At 40.1% G+C, this 21,589-nt stretch overlaps 1 protein-coding gene across 2 annotated transcripts in view; it reads left to right on the top strand.

The window, feature by feature from the left end:
- Positions 1-21,589, top strand: part of APP (amyloid beta precursor protein) — a 195,840-nt gene that overhangs the window by 34,761 nt on the left and 139,490 nt on the right. For both annotated transcript variants that reach the window (XM_015880829.2, XM_015880839.2), the window contains exon 2: positions 3,280-3,447. In XM_015880829.2, coding sequence (XP_015736315.1) covers positions 3,280-3,447 — 168 coding nt within the window. The remainder of the gene's footprint in view (positions 1-3,279; positions 3,448-21,589) is intronic.

Below are 21,589 nucleotides of genomic sequence, written 5' to 3'. Positions count from 1 at the left end.
TTATCAAGGCAAGCTGGATAACTTGTCAGTTTTTGGAAGACTCTCTAATTACTCAGTGGAAGGAAAGGGATGGTTGACTGCTAAATCAAGTAGAAGTGATTTCTGAGGCAGAAGAAGGGAAATCATTGCCAGTAGAGCAGTTCCAGTTTCAGTTTTTAAGTTCAACCACAGTAACATGTTAGCATCTTAAAGAAGGCAGGAAGCTAAATGGTCTCTCCTTTTCAAAAACCAAAGGCTGAAATGCTTGTTTTAATGGTAGCATTTTAACTTGCAGTGATAATCTAACATGTAAGGGTAGTTAGATGTTGACTCAGTGTTTCTGGATGCAGTGTATTCCATCATTTTAAGCATATAAAATTCACGAATCTTTCTTTTTTTTTCTGGTTTGTTTAAATGAAGAGTGAAGGAATTAAAGATACTGGATTTGTAATACCTCTTGTAAAGGAGTATTTCAGTTTCCCGAGTTTTGCATGAATTCTTAATGATTTTAATATTTCCCTTGAGAAATCTTCTAGCTAAAAAATTAAAAGTGAAAAAAATAGGCATTAAAACATAAGTGAATACTCTACCATATCTTGAATGTGACAGGCTCACTTCTGGGAAGTGGATGGCTACGAATCCCTGTTGGCTTCTCATAACAAATGTAACCTGAAGAGGAGACTTTTTTGTGTGTGTATGTTGAGTTTCTCAGATGATAACATCGAACCATGTACCAGCGTTATTTGTTACCAGGTAGACAATTCCTGAGGGCAGAACAGGTGCAAAGATCACCTGATATGCATTATTGATGAGGTCTCTCAGAATGTTGTCAGCTAATCTGCCAGCCTTTGCCATACAGGAGGAAGGCCCATCCCCTTTTCTCTATCCTTCCTTCCCTCCTACATGCTGCAGGCTGTCTCTGGTGCCTGTGGTCCTCCTGGGTGTAATCTGATAAACTGGGAGGCAGATGACCCCAAAGGGAAGGAGGGAGCTGAGAGAAGACCTTACCTTCTTTCTGTGGGATTGTAAGATGCTTATGGTAGAGTCCACAGATTGTCTGTGGAGATGCTGAGAGGCCCTTCACACACCTGGTTGTAGCAGGTCCACAGGGTTAGCATGGGCTAACCTTATAGTGCCAAATGGTGAGAACTGAACAAAGTAGAAGTGTTGGCAATGCAGCCTTACCTGTCCCCTTCTTAAGCAGAGGCACACTGTGGAACAGGCTCCTCAGAGAGGCGGTTGAGTCACCATCCCTGAATGTGCTTAGGAGCCGTTTGGATGTGGTGCTCGGGGACTTGGTTTAACAGAGGGTTGTTAGAGTTAGGGTAGTATGGTTAGGTCATGGCTGGATGTGATGGCTTTCAAGGTCTTTTCCAACCTGAGCAATTCTATGATTCCATGATTTTCTAGTAGTTCAGTTTGGTTTAATTTCCCAAAGGATTTGCAGCTTACAGAGTTGAGCCTAGTACTCAAGTAGAAAAGGAAGGCACAAAGGTAATAAGCTGGGGAATGCTCTGGGTTGTTACACTGATGGTCTAACTGTGCAAGGAGTGGCTTCCCTTAGTTTTATTTCAAGCGTCAAATAAACATTAACAGGGCTAGTGTGGTTTCTCTAGTGCTGTCGGCAGCTGTCCTTTTATTTGGCAATATTCACATCTCTCCCAAGATTTTGCAAACAGTTTTCCACTTCTGTTTAGACAGGAAGATGGTGTCTCGTTTGTTTCATTGTGGTAGATCAGGAGGAGGAGGGTTAGCTCGATAACAGGAATTATACTGATATTCAGGTTTAATGAATGAGAATGATGGGAACATCCTTTCATGGTGTGTATTTGTGCGTAATGATAGTAATAAACAGCAGTTTCACTGGACTGTGAGATAGAAGGATCCTAAGGTTGTTTATACCGTATGAAAAGCTCCACAGCAATGACAAAGAACTGGTAAAAATGCATCAGTGCTGCATGAGACGTTGCTGTGCCACAGGGGTGGCAATGAGGAGTTCACCTACTGGGACTGGCTGATGCCTGCTGATTTTTTCAGCCTCTTGTAATCCAGTTCACAGTCAGTGCAGCATGGCCTGTTCCCATTCCTGGCTGGGAGCAGGTTCTTTGGCTGGTGTTGGACACGCACTTGCTGTTGTTGCCTTCCCAGGAGTTTTCACTCAGCTTCGCTGTTGTGGTAGGCTTGCTGATCCTTTCATTTCAGCTGCTGATTTATCTGCTTCTAAAAGGCTTTGTTACCCAGGCAGCATCTTGAGATTGATTTCAGCAATGGTAGAGATTAAGATGAATTAGAGGGCAGGTAGGGTGCACCTTGGGGATAAAGAGAGGCCTGTGGCTTTTTGAAAACAGGACATTTGAAATTGTTTCCTGTTTTCACTGACCCATAATTTGAATTCTGGGGTGATTTTTATCGGTGATCAAAATGGCTAGGTACAATTAACACCGGAACAGCATCTTTAAAATGCTTAATTGCACACAAGTACTTTTTACCTTTCCAGGTTTGGGAAAGAAATAATGTAGACTGGGTTCCACAGATGTTACTACTTTTTTCTTCTATTCCTTGTGCAGTATTTAAATCAATGCAGAGGTCTGTGAGTGAGGATTGCATTCAGTTCAGAGCCCCATGTAAGGAGGGATTCTGCCAGGTGATGCTGGGTTGGGCTGGGCACTGTTACAGCAAGGATTAGCACTGGCTTAGAGCATCTTAACACTGTGTTTTAATATTGAGTTTGGTAGATGATATTCTGTGATATTTTATTGATCTAAACCCTTACCATTCCTGTTTGATACCACCTCATCCAGTCAGAACAAAGCTTAAGTGAAAGCTGCTACTTCTAACTCACTAAGTTGATAAGGCATGATGTGATGCATCCTGGGTGCTCAACATGTCAATAAACTTGAGGTGGTCTTGAAGATGGTTTTGGTTGTGCGTTGTTCTTTTGGTATTTGTTGGCGACTTCCCTTTACCTCCCAGCACCAGGATACCACGCATGTTTTGAATGTTAAATTTCTGTAATTGGCTCTGAATGTTGTTCTTTGTTTAGCCCATGTTGATGAGGTAATTTGGGGTCCTGAAAAAGTTTATTTACAGTTTTAGACTTTGCGTTACATTATTGCAGCATGTCTGAATTTCAGTGGTGATGTAATATAAACTTATCAAATTTCTCTATTCAGTTTCTGTCTTTGCGGCCATGGATGGGTGAGCTTAGCCTTTGATTCAGACTTGTTTATGCTGTTGTAGCTTTAGAAAGACTGAAATGTCAGAAGTGAGTGTAAAACTTATTTTTTCTTCTCCTTTCAGGTGCCTGCTGATGGAAATGCTGGATTGTTGGCAGAGCCTCAAATTGCCATGTTCTGTGGCAAACTCAATATGCACATGAATGTTCAGAATGGAAAATGGGAACCTGACCCCTCTGGGACCAAGAGCTGTATCGGCACTAAAGAAGGGATTCTGCAGTATTGCCAGGAAGTAAGTCTCTTGTTTGGGAGGTAGCTGTGGTGTTTCTGTTTAAGAACCTACATGCAGGTGCTTACAGGAGAACTGAATCTCCATAGGGAACTTCCTTTTCTATTTTTCTCTTCTGCTCTATTGCCCTTTTGTACTTCTGAAAGATGTTCTCCCCAGAGGCTGTTAAAACAGCTTCAGAAACTGGCTGCAAGAGGATTATTGAGACTATTGTTGGATAATTTTGTACCTGTCTTATGCTTATGGGGAGGCTAACTTCATAACTCAGAAGTTCATTGTACGTTTATAAAGCATTTAAATCAGTTTAACATTTAAAATGTTTTTTTTTTTTTTTTTTTCCTTTCTGGACTGATCTTGGAAGTCCACATCCACTGTTATTGTACCATCATAATGTAATATTCTGGGTCGCTCCAGAATTACTGCTCTCTGCACCACACTGAACCATTCAGAGTTTCTTAATAGAAAGAGCTTGCCCTATAGATGAAGTCACAATGAACAGTTTCATATTCGAGAGCAGTAACTTATTACCCTCTCACTCATGACCTAAGAACAGACTGTGTATCTAATTTTGTTTTGTTTCCATGCTGTGAAAGCACGATAACCTTGTACCAGCGTGTGACAATTTGAAAAGAAAATGTGGATTTCATGCAATGAAACAAAAGGGCACGCCTTGAGTTGCTTTAGTCCTTATGTCTTTTTATGCCGTCTCTGCTGTTTTCTTTTAAAGCAGAGGTTATTGCTTATTGCTGTAGCAGTAGCTGTCTTGCCTCCTAAATGTCAAACCGATTCTTGTGAAAATGCCTCTTTAAGAAGCAAGATAATTCACACTTCAGATCTCTCTTAGCATCTTCATCGCTGTCCTTTCACCCATTGATTGATTGTTCCTTCTGTTTCTTGTGATGTTTTGTTCAGTTGTTTGAGGCTGGGATTTATGGTCTTGAATATAAATTTTAAGAAAGATCTTCTGGTTGATATTAAGATGGATTCTTCACCGATAGCTTTCTCTTAATAAAATAGTATTACTTTTTGAAATTAATAGTATTTTTGCCTACTACTAACAAAAATGCCAAACATGACATACTGGCAGGATTTAAAAGGCTGCTTCTTGTTTTTCACTGTCTGCTTTGAGTTATCTCAATGAAGTTGTTTTATGCATAGTGATAATACTGAGGGGGGGGAAGGGAATAAGGAGATAAGTAAATAAAAACCCATGAGGTAGAAAGTAGTTCTGAAGATACAGAAAGAGACACATTAATTTACATTAAATAAGAACAGCAACTTCAGGCAGTTCTAAGGCAGGAATGGTTCAGAATTGACAGTGCAGTTACAGATACAAAAGGATTCCAGAACAAGGACTGGGAACTGCAAAACTCAGCTGAATGTCAGGTGATGTAGAAATTTTGCGTCGTAGAGAAAAAATGTTCTCATGTGATAAATAAAAATGAAAAGGAAAGCAAAAGCAGTTGGAAGGCAGTAGCTTTATACTGACAGATGACAAAGGGATCAATAAGTGAAATCATTATTTGCATATAGTAAAAGAATTGTTCACCATAACAGCAGCCAAAAGCAGACACAGGCACACAGTCAGAGTGTGTGAAGTCTTTGACTTTAAAGACTAGGAGAGCTGAACCAGCCAAGGGCTCGAGCAGCTTGGACGCTCACATGAGCCCTGCTCAGAGTAGGGGGAGGTCTAGGTAATCCTTATAGGTCCCTTTCATCTTCTTTATTTTTGCGAGTCTAAACATTTTTCCCACTGGAGAAAAGACAGAGAAGAAGAGAGCTTCTGTCACTTGGGTTTTTGAGAGTTACATATTTAACTACAGTGCAGCCTTGATTTATGTGCAGATTGTCTGCTGTTTACCTTGGCTGTGAGATAGCGTTTGCTGTTGTCAGGCCCAGGGAATGTGGCAAATATGCATTTCTCATTATCAGGAGGCAATAAGCATCAAGGTTAAAATATGGTACCTCTTGCATTGGAACAGAATGTGGCTGAAATCTCCTTTCTTCTTAGTTTTACCAAATACAGTCTCTTCCTTCCATTTTTTCCTCAAATAGATGACAGTTCCTTCTTGGAATGCAGTCTTTCTCAGTGTAGGCAGAGGTTAAGATTCTGTACTCCACTAACGAAGACGACAAGTGCACTGCCTGGGCAATGTGTCAGCTTCCTTCCTTCCTCAGTCTGGCTGGAGCAGCAGCTGCTGGTACCACACTACTAGGAGTCTGTGTTTTTCCAACTCTGAGCAGAGCATTGAAATGACAGGGAGCAGGAGGTGACAAGATCTTTTTCTTTCATTTCTAGCAAGAAATCCATTCTATCCATCATGTTATTCTACCTCGTTTTGGTCACAGGTACATTGTGTAACGTTCTCACTGTTTCTGTAATGCAAGAGATGTTGCTCTATGATGTAGATCCTGCAGAAGCAGCCTCTTCCCCCAGTTCCTTACTTCCTTGGCTTTTTCTTCCATGAGGGTATCTTGAAATGAATCAGTGAATGTCCCCTGTAATCAAAATATATATAACAGTAGACGTGTTCCTCTGTTTCCTTATAAGTGATTTCAAAAAGAGCTTTTCTTTACAACCCAAGGCTGGAACATGTATGGAGTACAGAAGGACTTAGATTTCTTCTCTGGAAAAGATGTTACAGGTATCCTTGCTTGTTTTCCTTGAGATTGTCATAGCTGCCTCTCCTTGTCCTTTGCCAGTGTGGGTGGATTTTGGAAGTCTTGATGGAGGAAGTAACAGTAAAGGAGCATTGCGGGGCAGAAAGGGAGGAAAAAGTAATAAGCAGAACCACCTACGTGTTTTAAGGATATCTGTTGCTTGTTGTTTCTTCGAATTTTTTGAGTGGGAGCTCTGTGCAGTACAGGAACTGTCTGGATTTATTTTTGAATAGCACATCCCACAGTTAAAATATGACAACTCTCAGACTTATTTGAAGGGAGATGGAAGGTACTTGAATGCTACTTTCTGATTTCCTTGCGTTCAGTTAAACTCTGTTCCTATGCTAACAAGAAGGTGGAAGCAGGGCACACTGATCTCTTCAACCTGGAAATCAGTGCAGTCTCTTATGTTTTTAAGCTAGGACAAACTAGGTAAAAATTATTAACACTGGCTTGTTTGCTGAAGAGATAGCAACCTAAGCTCTGATTGCTTTTCTTTTATTACTTTTTTTTTTTTTTTAATAGAAAAAGATCAAATGTTCCTGTGTAGAATTAAACACTGTCTAGAGAGGTACAATTTACTCATGCATGTTATCTTCTAATCTCAAACTAAATAGCGTGCTATTTGTACCCATTATTGAAAAGTAAAATGGCATGGGCCTAAATTGCGTACGGTTGTCAAATACAAGTGCTGCTGGCACTAGAACAATGTTTATTCAGGTTGCATTAATGTAAATGGAGTGGTTACACCTGTGTATGTGCCGAAAGCATTAACATGTTGTGAGTATACCAGCTGACACTTCAAATCAAGCCATCGGTCAATCTAGGCCTGTCGCTGACACTGCACTACCAGCTGTTTCAGAGGGATGTTGTAAAAAACCCTGCCATTTGTAATTACTGCACTACCAGCCTCCTGGGGAAAGCTGCTTCCCAACAGCTATTGATTGCAAGTTAGCTGAAGCCCTGGAATGCGGGGACTGCTGCTCCTGAGTTTGTTTTTTGTTTAGTGGGAGAGACTTGGTGTCCACACCTACAATTCTTCAAGTGAAGTGTGGTCACAGCTTCGACGTAGCATGTTACTGTGGAAGGAGAATGCATTTTGGAGCAGGTTCTGCTCACTGAAACCCAGGCAGCTGCTTATCTTGCTAAGTGGTTCTCATAAAACTTAAGCTGGAACCTGCCCTTTGGCAAAGTACATATTTTCATAGTCACGTGAGTATGAGAAGTAGGAAGTTAATTTAGGTGTGTTCAGTTCCTCGTTCAAGTGGACTGAGTGTTTGGGTGAAAAATATTGGTGTATGGTGTATGATATTAACAATTTTAAACAACTACTACATGCTGGATTTTTACATCTGGTAATTAGCTTATGTTATAGAAGTTGCTTGAAGGGCTGAAATTATTTTGCAGTCTGTGTTAGGTGTCCAAAATAAATTGTGAAAGCAGCATTCTAAGCTTGCAGAAAATTCACGTTGCCTGATATGTATCCACTTTTCCCTTACTTAATTTGGAAGTTCTTAGCTTTACTTAAGTATGTGTGGAATTTTACAGAATGGAAAGGAGCTGTTCTGAAGATTGTTTTCAAAAACAAATCAAAACTATAGTATTAATTGTTTGAGTCTAGATATTGCTTGCACTATTGACTGGATGGAGTTAAACCTAGGAACTTAGGGATGTACGCATTCCCTTTAGCCATCAACTGGCTCCCTCCTAGATAGTTGGGTAGAGCTTGTTGTATCTTCCAAAGCAGAATATCAGTGTTGGCTTCAAGAGGTGTTAGACCTGGCATCTCTGAATGCACACAACTGCTTGGAATCTTTGTGAGGTCATGCATACATCCACTTCCGTCTTGAACATCCAGAGCCATGAGTGTTTTGCAAAGAACGTGCATTTCTTAGAGAAGTCCTTCTCAGAAACTAAAAATGAATTGTAACTCCACACTGCTTTGCTGTAGCTGGATTATTATTATTATTATTATTATTGTGCTACATGGAGCAGAAAACAAGATAAATTAAGATAACAGATAAAGTGTCATAGCTATTGACAAAACAATGTTGACGTTTGTAACCTCTAATTATCATTCTTCCAAAGAGGATGTTTTTGTCTGCAGTTCAAATCTAAATATCTCCTCTTCTAGTCTGTAGCTATTTCCCAATATATATGTCTTACCACAGCAGACCCTGCTGAAGAGTCCTCAAGTCCATTCTTTTGAAGGTAGACCAGGGAGCCATTGCATCAGGCTTACTGCCGCATCTTCATTTTGGTTTGCTTGTTTGACTCCATACCTCCAGGGTGTCAGAGAATCCTTCTGTTCCTGTTGCCCTGGTTGCCATGCAATCCAAAATTGGGCAGGCAAGACTGATAGCTGCACTTCCATTTCTTTCTAGTCTTTCTCTTTATTGAGAGCTATGAGTTTGTTAAAGGAATTGTTGGACAGACAGGAATACTGATACTTTTTAATACATGAATTAAAAATAAGGCTTTTCTTCTGAGAGGAGAATTTGAGATGGAATGAAAATAATCTTGCTTCTTCGATAATGGTTTCTTTCCACGGTATCCTGTCATTTTCATCCTAATATGAATTGTTGTTTCTATCTAGGCAATACGATGTGCTCTTTTTAATTTCTCAAACTGAATGACCATTGTATTGAAGAAGAGATGGAATTTTAAACTTGAGCTCCTCTAAACTAATCTTTAAAAGCTATACATTTTGCTCAGAAGAAAATGGTCCATTTAATGAAAAATCGTGGAAAACATACAGATTTTTGGCATCACAGACTCTCCTTAAAACAAATGGCATTTTTAAGACGCATGTGTTCATGTGTTCTCGGAGGTGTGCAGTCATTCCTACAGGATTAGGTGAACGATATCATAGTGTTCTCTGCATTGATTATTGAGCTCTTTAGTTTTATTTAAATTATTGTCCGTGGAACAGTCAAATTAATTTACGCTGCCAGGGCTTGAACCTCATTTGCCTTAACAAAAGCTTTGATTTTGGAAATGCAGATTCTGTAATGGGTGATGTGTATCGTGTGGTTAAGCTTTAGTACGTTCATGGTATGACTTTCTTGAGAAAGAGGAGCTTTCTAACCCAAATTCTGTAATCTGCTATTTAAATTTATTAGTCACTTGATTTGAGATATAACTTAGCATCTTGCAACATATGCGTGGCTTTCCTTTGTTGTGGTATTGAAGAGGAGCTCTCTTTTCCCTGTGTGGACTTCTTTGTATGATCTGAAAATAAAGGAAATGAAAACTATCAATCTCAATATATTTTATTGTTTTTATAATAAATGTTCCAACTTCTTTTGAAGAAACCTGTTTTTCTTAGTGAGGGAGAGCGATTCCGCTTGAAGGCCAAAGAAGGAAAAGGGATAAAAATGCAAGAGGATTGTCTATGTAAATATATTTTGGTGAATCTGTACAGAAGTGCCTAAGGAGGGCAGCTATGCTGCATTTTCCCCCTAGACTAATTTTGAATTTCACAGATAAGATAGTTGGGGTGAATGGCTCGATTTATTGCCAGAGTCCATCAGCGTAGCCTTTGTGCCAGGAGTATGATGAGACGATTGTTTCTGCTGTCCTCTAAAACATACAAGCACAATGGCTTATGGGCAGAGTTGGACTAGCAGATAACCCTTTAGCACGTGATTAGATATCGAAAGGCATCTGCTACATTGAAGGTGTAAAAGACAAGGAAAGATATTAAAATATTTTTAGTATGCACTGCTGGTGGCTTGCTCTGAAAGGTTACAAAGGGACCCACTACCACACTTCAGCAAGGTCTCTGTCATTGCTCAGAGGGGAGAATGAAGCTCAGAGAACCCATGGCCCCGCTGAAGCCCAGGAAACTCACCTGAGGGCTGTGTGGTGTTAGATGGTGTCTGCAGAAATGTTACCTCTCCTGCAGCTGTGGTGTTGCTTGGAAGATGTCTTGATGGGGATGAGGCAGTGGAACTCTACTGCTGCATTTCACTACCTTTCTATGTATAAAGATCTTAGTACATTGTCTGCTCTTCTAAGATGCGTCTCCCCTGACATCTTGCCCTATATAGCTTTAAGATGGACTTTTATCAGCTGTTCCTTCAATAAATAATGTCATAAGCCCAAGAGACTCTAGGCATAAAGTGGGAAGATCACCTCAAGTAAAGAAAATATGTCACTGTTACGCATCAACTCTTTTGAGAAAGAAATATCTGAGCTAATCTGCTTTCTCCACCTTTCCAGATGGTAGTTGCATGGGCACTTTAGACTGGCACAGATCTATTCCACTTTCCAAAAGGTCATCCTGGGTTATCTTTAATTCCTGGCACTTTCCACTGTGATGCGGTTTTTATTCTTCAGAGGATGTTTTCAGAAGTAGGTCAGCTCCTTGATCCAGCTTCTGTGTTATTGCTGGCTCACGGGGAAGTGTTAGTGGTAAATGGAGAAGAGATGGAATGAGGCAGGAATCATTCCTTAGCAATCTCAGATCTGTGTCCAATTAAAGGTACTGAAACCATGGCCATAGTATCCACGATCCTACCTCTGCAGATGGATGGGTGCAAGTGTGATTCCTTCTTGGGTTTTTGGGAGCTGCCTTGTTGTGGGTTTTTGGGTGTGTGGGTTTATTTTTGAAGGTTTAGGGGTTTCATTTCTTTCTGGTCACTGTTTATGACTACATGAGTGCCTGAACAGGCAGCATGTGTTGTGGCAACCTGTATTTTTGGATCATCCTCTTTGCTTGTGGAAGGTCATACAGCTTTCCCATGCTATAACGTTATTAGCTTTTTCCAGGCAGTGGTAGTGGTGTTGTCTTTTGGGGGACCTTCTCCCTGTTCTTTTTCTTCCTCCTTTCTTTTTCCTTATATCATCCTTTGTGTACTTTAAAGTATTTGGAAATCAGTGATATTGACTGGAGATCTGTTTTTCATCATTATAGTACATATGAAGTTGATGAGTAGCAGACGGTGGGCTGATCTGTCTAGGTTAGTAGCACAGAATCATTTCAAATTCAGAAGCCTGAATGTGCAAGTCAGGGGAAAAGATACTTTATGTACATTTCCAATTGTTAGTTCTGCAAGCAAACATTAGAAAAGAAAAAAAACTGTTTCTCTTGCTCATGGCTTTGAGGCTGTGAAGAAGGTGATGAGTGCTTGAATTCATGGCAGGGCAATGCCCAGAAGTTGGATGGGGGAAATATTCTTTGATTTCTGGGGCATTCTGTGCTGTTTTTTGTTTTTTTTCCCAAGCAGATTATTAACTGCTTCTTTCTAAGCCATGTCATGACATTATATTCTGGTTAGTGTTTATCCAATTAAGATATTACACCGTACTGAATGGAATGCCTGCTTTAATCTTCCAAATACTGCATACCTCTGTTTAATCAAAAATCCCACTGATAGTCTGTTTTGATAAATGCGTGGTGATTACAGAAAATAATGCTCTCAATACCAGATGGTTGTGGATTTAGTCATGGAGAGGTCTCTGAGTACCTGGCCAATTATTGATTCCTTCACCTGCCTTTTCCTTTACATGTATATAGTGTGGTTGTCAACAGTTCTAGTGGAATTTTAACTGTCCATTTTTTTTTCTGACATGAGTGGGGTGAGAATTCCACTCCGGAGTTTTACAGCTGATGTTTGAATGGTGAAAATCTCCTTGTAAATCTTTTAGAATTCTTGATGCCTCTGGCTTAACTGTGAGACTAAAAAGAGAGTGCTGGGTGTAAGTTCCTTAAGGCATTTCCAAGGTATTAGGAGGCCCTGGGATGAAACCTTGGTAGGGAAGGGATTGTTCAGTAATGACAATACCATGTTTAATACTTTTATTCTGTCTAGTTATGAATATTGAAACACGAATACCACTAATCTGAATATGGAGAAACATAGTCTGATACAATCTTTTATCTTAACAGTTTAGTTTCTTTCTATAAATATTAATGTGGGTTAGAAAATCATTGATCCTATGGAAATTCAAGAAGTAATAAGCAAGGTGACCAAAGAAGAAACTATATTTCTAAGCATATAAACAGTCTTATAATCCAGTGCAATTAAATTTATTTGGTTCTTATCCAGTGCCATATATCTTTTTGAGTGAACTGTTGCAGCTAACATTGTGTGTTCCCACACAACTTGGCAAATTTGTAGTCTCCATCTAAGAGGAAAAAAACATTCATTCAAGAGATCTAAGGGGTGCTGGCAAGATTGATCTTATAAAAGCTAAACTCATAATACTGTGTAAATTGATATGTGTATACTTGGTAGTTTAGATGAGTTTCTCATTGAAACTCTCATTTGGAGTTGCAAAGAGGTCAGTGGCTGTGTCAATCTGTAATTACTTACTGAAGTCTGGAAGATGGCTTTGAGTATTTTAGTGCTGATATGGATCCGAGCTGCTAAGCTGAGCAGTGGTGTGATGCTTCACTACTGCTGTTTTGTTCCTCTACTTTGGCTGTTTTATACAGGAGCACCTCATTGGTTTGCATATTTGAAGCATCACGGAGGACCTGGGACTTTCATATGCACAGCCAAATTTTGTTGTTCCCAAACATATCCACTTCATCATACTTCAAATTGTGGCATCTTTAACTGTGGTAGCTTCAGATCTGTGGAAAAGAACAAACATTCTCTCCCATGAGATAGTCAGATTGCTTGAACTAATTTTAGTGTTCCTTATAAAACTAGCAGTTAGGAGTGCTGCTGCAGAGCATTTAAGCAGAAATGTTGAGCTGAAGTGGTACATGCTGTTGAAGAAGGAGTCGGTTTTGTTCCCCTCCTCCTCATGTCTGCTCTGCCACATTTCAGCATATGTCTGATCTTGTGATGAGGAAGTTTAGAGAACTGAAGTGGCATGAAGCTCACTCCCACAAGCAAATAGAAAGGATTATTTTCTTTCTTTGAACCAGTTCTCAGGGGGCTGGAGGGGTTGAAGTATTTCTACAGGGAGGTGACAAGTAAGGACAGGATTTTCTTCTGACAGCTGGCCCACAGGACTAACTTTGCTGTGGGGTTTGAACAGACTTTTGAGGACAAACTGTTAAGGTATGTCTGAAGGCAGTACAACAATCTGCTTCTTTGTCATATGCATTTTTAGAAACATGTCCAGTTAATATCTGTCTTTCTCCAGCAACATTTCTCTGGATGTGGGCAATATGAACAGTTTATGTGGAAGAAACAATTGGCTTTAGTAGGTCCTGAAAGGTATGCGTTAAATTAAGCCTACGATGAAGAACAGGTTGCATTCTACATAACCTGGGGTGCAGATGGGGCTCTATAATTTAGGGCAGCAGCAAGGTACATGAAAATTTGTAATACCAAAATCTGTGCGAGAATGGAGATAAAGGAAAGTAGGTGAAGATAAAGAATGGTGAGTGAGGGTGGCATTTTTAGACAGGATGATGATAGCAGGAGAGAGGAGAACTGACAATTGCATGAAAGACTAATAAGTTAGATGTCATACATTAGCCTCCTAGCATTGGTCTGAAGTGAAATTGTGTCCTTAGATCACTTGTTAAGCACTCCTTACATAGGCTTTGCCATACAGTATTTTTAGAAATAGGGTGTGGACCTCCACCTCAAATGCCCAGATCCCAACTGCTGCTGGTTTCCCTGCTGCTCTTGCTGGATTTTGCAGCTGAAAGTCCACCTGGCTACCCATAGCTGCTGCTGCACCCAGTAGTGTCTCACTTTTGGAAGTACTAACCAAACTAAAGCATATCTGTTTAACAGTTACCCTGCTAAACAATGGAAACTGTTGAACCACAGAGTAATAGAGGAGACTGCATGATAATGTAATCCTGAAGATAAGAGCAATCCAAGCTTTGATCTACTTCTTTCACTTCCAGAACTTGCAGCACAGCAGCAGGTGTGGTTCTGCAGGGCAGGAAGTATTTCTCCCAGGATAAGCCAAAACAGTATGAGGTGTTAAGGACTTTTATTTCTTCTTTCATTAACAGTTTGAACAAATGATTCCTTCAAGAAGTACTTGCTTAGAGTGGTAAAATGATTTCTTTGTTTCTTACTTTCAGTCCAATCTCATGAACTTTGTTCCTGTTGTGGTACATTATCATACTTCCTTTTAATATCAAGTTCTCAGAGGATTTTGAGGAACAAATAAACTAGAGGCAATTGTAATAACTGAAATGACTATATTACTGCCACCTGAGTTGGGATTACTACTATACCTCCATCACGATGACACCTAGAGTAACCTGTTTGTGTATTATTAATATAAAAATGAGTTTTTCTGCTTAGTAACTCTTCAGGATGCCTATCTGTGAAGTACTTTTGTTATATACATTTCTGATGATGGTCAGGTGAGTTTGATGCCAAGGGCCACCTTACAGGTACCTGTAAAACTGTACGTAAATCCCTGTTCTCATTATTATTTCCTTGGAGCCTGTGCTGGGCTTTCCTATCCAAAACGTCATTTTCTTTAGACACTTTGAGCTTCTCTGGTTGGACTCAGTCACAACAATCATATGTTAATGAATTGCCTCAAGCAACCTGTTAATTGGGTAACTGTTACACAGGAAAGCAGAAACAACAGCAGACTCTGATGGCAGATTTTCTTTGGAGATTGTGCCTCAGTGAGAATGGGATGAAGCTTTAACAGAAATTAAATCCTACTGCAGGCTTTCTTGTTTCCCTCTTCAAGAGCAAAGTGTGCTACAAGCTTGACGTATGTGGAGTTCAGAAATCCTTGTATAGTTGGTGGGAGCAGTGGTGAAAACTATGGACTTCTTCACACAGATACCCTCTAATACATGTGTGCTTGGAGATGGTAGATGTCAGTCTTAGGATACCTCACTGAGATGGCATAGTTTAATGGAGCAGTTCACCCAGGATAATAATTAGAGCCTGGCAGCTATTTTTGTCCCACTGGCAGTTAAAGGTTAGGAAGAAGTTCTTTCCTCAGAGGGAGGTGAGGCGCTGGCACAGCTGCCCATAGAAGCTGTGGTGCCCCATCCCTGGAGGTGCTCAAGGCCAGGTTGGATGCGGCCCCGGGCAGCCTGAGCTGGTGGGGGCAGCCCTGCCCATGGCAGGAGTTGGGGCTGGGTGGGTTTTGAGCTCCCTTTCAATCTAAGCTGTTCTGTATGATTCTGTTATTTATCCTGATATTCCCTTTGCTCAGCATGCTTCTGGTAAGTTGCAAATGTACACGCTAACCCTTCTTGAGAATAACATCCTACATATATTTCTCTGTAAGTTTTGTTAGATGTGATTTGATTTCTTGTTATGTTGCAGTAGTGTTCATCTTTAGGGATTAACATTGCTGTGGTCAGTGTAATAATTTGGAGCAGTGTGATGTGCTTCTAGTTTCTCCATTTGGCAACCATCCTAATCCTTTTGAAGTTATTCTTTGTAGGAGAAGAAAACAGATTTTTATTTTCTTTCTCTTGGCTTTCTTTGAGCTGATGGCTTCAATCTTTATGTTAGTGAAGTTGGTGTCAGGGTTCCCATTGACTTCAGTGGAACTTGTGATGCAGGGCCTCAAAACAAGTTTTGCCATCTGTGTGGGAACAGACTGCAGGAGGAAGACTGCTGGCAAGAAAATGTTTAGCTGCTTTTTTTTTTTTTTTTTTTTTTTTTTGGTGGGGGATGGAAAGCTGAAACAGTTTGTTCTTTGCATGCTCCTGAACTGCTTCTGTTAAATGTACAGATGCCTATAGACAGTCCAGTGACTTGTTCTGGTCTCACGGGGGTGAAGTGTGGCTTGGGGGAGCTGTGAGCTCTATCATGAAATGAACTGAGCCTAATGGGTCTGGTTCTACTGTAGTTACAGGGGCTCATTTTTTCTTGGATGGATTTTTATACTGGAAGAATGTTAGTAAGATCTTACAATTTTACTGGTAACTGCATGTTACACAGCTGAATTGCCCTGGGAGACACTGTAGGTGCCTCAGATTCATGGCTACTTAGTGTGTCACCACAGGTATTTTGTATGTGTGTGTATATAATTATATTAAAAATGGAGAGTTTGAGTGGAAATTCCTTGACTGAAAGTGCAGACAAAAAGAAATATTGCAACTCTTAATGGATTTAGAGTTTATATGAATTAAAAGCTTGCAGTCTAAGGCCCTGTGATCTTAACAAGAGTGAGGATTTAATATTTACAGGTGCTATGTCCTAGTGAAAACTGCAAGGGCACTTAGCATCAGGATTTCTACATACTTGAGTTAGAGTGTTAAGCAAAGAAAGAAGTAATAGCTTTTAAAATTCATGGCTGACTTCGTGACAGTGTAGTTTTGGAGACCAGGAAAAAGAACTGTAGTCAAGAATTATCTGCACTCAAAAGCTTGAATCCTGGGCTGCATCACAAGAGCAGTGGCTGGCAGGGTGAAAGAGGTGATTGTCCTCCTCTTCTCTGCCCTCATGAGGCCCCGTCTGGAGTACTGTGTCCAGGCCTGGGGCCTGCAGCACAGAAAGGAGTGGAGCTGTTGGAGTCCAGAGGAGAGCACAGAGATGATCAGAGGCTGGAGGGCGGTGAGATGCTGGCACAGTTGCCCATAGAAGCTGTGGTGCCCCATCCCTGGAGGCTCTCAAGGCCAGGTTGGATGAGGCCCTGGGCAGCCTGAGCTGGTTGGGGGCAGCCCTACCCACGGTAGGGGTTGGGGCTGGGTAGGCTTTGAGGTCCCTTCCAACCCCCACCATCCCATAAATACTTTGTTTAACTAGTTCTGACAGTTCACTAATCAGCCAAATTGGACAAAACTGCCCTGTCCTTGGTTGTGCTCCCTAGGGGAGGGCCCATGCTGCTTCCTGGCATGTTAACCATCTGTGGGCTAAGACGGTTCTGCCAAACTCTCACGGGAATCACTCCTGACACTGGACTCCTGCTGGCTGAATGGGGCTTCCCTATCACTGCACCAGCAACCCTCCTCAGGCACTCCACAGGACTGGCAAGCCTTGCACTCCAGCCAAACCCAGTGACTGCTGCTGGTACAAGTTTTGATTTAAGATCATAATGAAGTGTCCTGGTTTGCAAATGTATTAATGTGACATTTAAAGCAAAGCAGTAATTGTGTGTTTGCAGGAGGAGAGGGAGTATCTGAAATTGCTTTGTATTTGCTCTGTTTTTACCAGTATTTCAGGTCTAATTGGAGGTGAAGCTCCTTTGAAAAGAAGAGGGGAAAAAAAGTATTTTAAGAAGTGACTGGAGTCACAAAAGTGGAATTAGCTTCATCCTCTTTAAAAGCAGTTTTCAAATATATTATCTGGATGTTTTGTTTCCTTCACTTTTGAATAGAATCATAGAATGACCGGTTGGAAGGGAACTCAAGGACCATGAAGCTCCAACCCCCCTGCCTGGCAGGGCCACCAAACTTCCACATTTACTAGAACGGTTAAGTGTTTAAACACTTCAAAAAGTAACAGGAGAAAACTCTTTCCTGTCCACCTTTTATTTAACATCTTTTACAATTTGGAAAGAAGCAAAAACACCCAAATTATTTTCTGGCTCTGTTTCAAGTATCATAATTAAATATTGTCAGCATCCTGATAATGAGATTTTTCTATGACTTTCTTGCTGTAGTTGCTTGCAATGTCCATACAGACCAAAGTGTGCTCTTTTGAATTCCAGGCTCAGGATATTTCTTTTCTGTCCTGCAATTTGAGCTGATGAATGAATTTGGAGCTTGCTTTTTTGCAGTCATTATCCTTTCCAGTCTTTTTCTGTTCATAGACACCTTTAGACATAGTGTGAGTGGAACAGATGGTTATGTAGCATTGGTGTTACTTAAATGAATGCTTCTTCCCTGATGTATTTTTATGCTGTGTTTTGCTTGATGTGGGAGAACTAGCCCTTGGAGGTGGTGGCAATGGACAGTCGTTCAGTTGTTATCAGTTGCTAGACTTCTGGTTTTATCTTCAAATCCGTTGCTTTGCTTTGAGTGAAGGCTGCAGGTTCTGCAAAATTCATTTGCTGTGGTACCAGAACTTCAAGTAACAGTTTCTCATTATCTAAATCTTACTGTTCAACGAGAACTTTAGTAGGATGAAGTGTGCTAGGCATACAGTCATCTTCATTGGAATTCAGTTACAGATAAAAGGTTGTGGGTCTTTGCTTTATGGTGTAACACAGGTGGTGAGGCCCACTTCATTTCTTGCTTTGCTGTCAAACTGACAGTCACCCACAGGTTTCAGGGTGCTGTTTTATTGAGAGAAGGCACTGGCTGGAAGCTTTTCTTCTCAAAATGAAAGATGGCTTGGAGTTCCTCTTGTTAAAAAGCCACATGGATGTCATTCATGGCTTCAGGATCTCAGCTTATTTCTTTAGTAGATTCTGTAATTTAGCATGAAATTGAGATTAGTGGATTTTCACTTCTGTTCAGCAAGTGGAAATGAAGAAACAAATTGGTTTGTTCAAGCCAGAATTTTTATGTCTTCGTAGATGAATATCCAAGTTTTGTTGCATTTGCAGGTTGCAATTGGTACTGGTTTCTTTGGATCCATTTTCCTTCCCCATGTTCTCTAGGGGAACTGAGACATTGCAAAGCAGACTGAGAGAAACAATAAGTGCAATTAGTGAGTAAAAGTGAATTATTAAATAGTTAAAAGAGATTTCTTAATATCCCACTGAATATTATGTTTTAATAATGTTGCATAAGCTTTATCAAAGACCTGAGCAGTAGATGCTGTTCTATGCAGTTTGCTTCCTTAGCAAACTTCCTCTGTGTGACTTGCAGAGGCCTCCATTGCCTTCCCTTCGTTGCAGAGCTCTTCACTGTACTTTTATCTCCTGCAACAAGGACATGTGGAATGAATTCCTGTTGAAGTCTCAGCAGTATTTATAACACATCATTTTGTTTTTCCTTGATTGAGTTCACTATTGTTTTGGAGAAGAATTCTCCAACTTCTGGCATCTTGGTGAATTGTTTTTGTAAGGGGAAAGTCAGGTATTGTAAAATGAAGTATTGAATAAGTCTGTATAGATCTAATCAAGCTGAAGTACACTTGTTCAGCTTGTTTTACTTTCAAACAAGGGTGTATGTACTACAATACCAGAATTTATTGTACATGTTTTGGAGCACTCTTGTTTTAGAGAGTCCCCTATTTGAAACAGACACATACTGAAGTACAAAGCAGTGAGCAAACCTTTGTATTGGTGTCTACTCCAGATTACAGTTCTCTTGAGTAGGTGAGGCTTCAGAAATGAACAGTGACTTTTTCATCAGTGAATATTGATGGTAGAGTTAACAGTATCTGAGATGCATTTGGTCATGTTAGTAGAGGTAATAAATGTCTGATTTATTATTATTTATTATTATTTATACTTATGTATTCTTCCCTGTTCACTGCCATAGGAGAGTTGTTTGTAGGCAGAACGACTGCATTTGTGCAAGAAAATAGTGAGGCATTAAAGACCACTGTGGACCATATCTTAGGAGGACTTAAGAGAATTGCTAGAAAACTTGGAAAAAACCCATAAATTTGTAAATATTTGTGAAGAAAACTGATTGGGAAGGAAAAACTGTGCATGTAATGTAGACTTTATATTGACACTAAACACTGTTCATATTTCAAAGTTGTACTGGGAGTACAGTTTAGCATATCTCACATTTAGCATACGTGTATCCTATAGAAATCTATAGAAATTATAAAGCACTATTCTAAGTGCTCTGTCTTAATGGACCAATCCAAGACACTGAATGCATATTCCTATGGCATTTACAAACAGGAAACACTGCGATCTGAATGTGTTCTGATTTGTTCAGCATTCTTGCTTCCCTGTGTTTAACTCCTCAGCTTTTAAGGTAAAGGTATTGTAGTATATCAGGTAGCCTAATCATTTCTCTAGGTTGCAGGTTTGCCACAACCCTTTTATCAGTTCTTTTACTATAGAACTAAGCCAAGCTGAATATATGTTTTTTCTTGTAACCTCATATTGTTGCTTCATATTCTAGATACTAGACCCTAAAGTTGATTTCAGAAGAAGAGAAATTACAGCCTTTTGCCTTTTGGGGCATATGAGCAACTGAATCTAGGCTCTTAGGTTAATAAATCACCCATTGGCTAGTTCTGCAGTAAACTCAAGAATGCGTAAATTAATTAGATTATTAGAAATTAGTTCCCAGGCCTGTTACTTTGTGACAGTTCTTGCATGGCCCCGAGGACAACTTTGACATAAAGTAGGTCATTTTGTGAGCAGTAGAACTCAAAATAGTTGAATAGAGATTTTTTTTTTTTTTTCCCCAAGTATATTATTATAGACTTTATGCTACTGTTGAGGTGTGTCTCATAATGGAATCTGCTCTACAAACAGAAATAACAATCCAATCAGTTATAACCAAGTATGTTCTCCAGGTACGTAGTTTGATTTAAAATGTAAGTTTATCTCATTAATGTTGAAGATTTATTATTATTATTGTTATTTTTTAGTGCAGAGGAGAAAGAAACCGTAGTTTTCCACATACAGTCATTATCACTGTGCTAATTAATTTTGTAGTTCAGTGCTTCCAGAACACAACCTCATCTTTGGGCAAAAATTGCTGGCAGAAGCTCTGGCTCTTTTCCTACCATTACTTTCTGAAGTTTATCGTGCTTAAGATGAAGTAATGTTCCGTCTTAGTTACGACAGTACAACAAATTGGAAAGTATGTACTTTTAAAATTCTCTTTTAGTTCCTGCCTTCTTGAAATAGCATTCGTACTAAGGGCTGCTCCTGATGATTCATCTCAAGTTTCTGAGCCTCTATTGCAGACTCTTGGATGCTGTTATTAGCCAATCGTCTTGTTTAATCATCCTCCTTGTATGCTAGCTGTTATGCAGGTCTCTGTCATCCTGTATATTGATATGATCAAGAAAGGAGCTTCTGTGTTGCCTTCTTCCCACGGACATGTGATATGGGAGGGATGTTGACTTGTGAAAATCCCATGAGATGGACCCAGGCTCTGGAGCTGCTTGCGTTGTCCCAACTTCATTTCCCTGGTGTTGTGCTCCATGTAATGCTCCGAGAGGGAATGGGTTGGCTGAAAGCTTATCTTGTGCCTAAAGAAAGAGATGGCAAAGTGAACTCAGCCATCTCTCTGTGGATAAAGATTTCTATCTGCAGAGAAGTAGGTATTTGTTGCATTTAAGTGAGTAAGTGCTGAAGGTGGGCAGGCCAGCAGCTTACAAGAGACCATGGGTTCAACCCTGCTTATTTTGAGATTTCTAGCATGAGCAGCTGGATATTCCTTGTAATTCTTAGAGACTTTGGAGACCTGGCACAGTAAAGAGAATTTCTGGCAGGTCCAGGATTTTTTGGTTTTCTTACTGCATGCAGGTGTATTATAACATCAAGGACTTGAAAGGCAGTGAGGGGTATGAAGTTGACTATGCAGCCTTATTTTTGCTTCCATATGTTTCTGCCTTCCCCACATACAGAGGAAAGCATTCAGAGAAAGCCAGCATGGGAGCATGTGATTAAGTCTCTGCTAATGTGTGAAGTCCCGTGTACCAGTGGTTTAAGGTTGAGCACGTTACTTCAGGTCTGGCAGGTTTTTAAATGCTTTAATTACAAGATA

The sequence above is a fragment of the Coturnix japonica genome, chromosome 1, assembly GCF_001577835.2.
Source record: "Coturnix japonica isolate 7356 chromosome 1, Coturnix japonica 2.1, whole genome shotgun sequence".
Taxonomy (NCBI): domain Eukaryota; kingdom Metazoa; phylum Chordata; class Aves; order Galliformes; family Phasianidae; genus Coturnix; species Coturnix japonica.
This window is presented reverse-complemented; position numbering and strand designations above follow the sequence as displayed.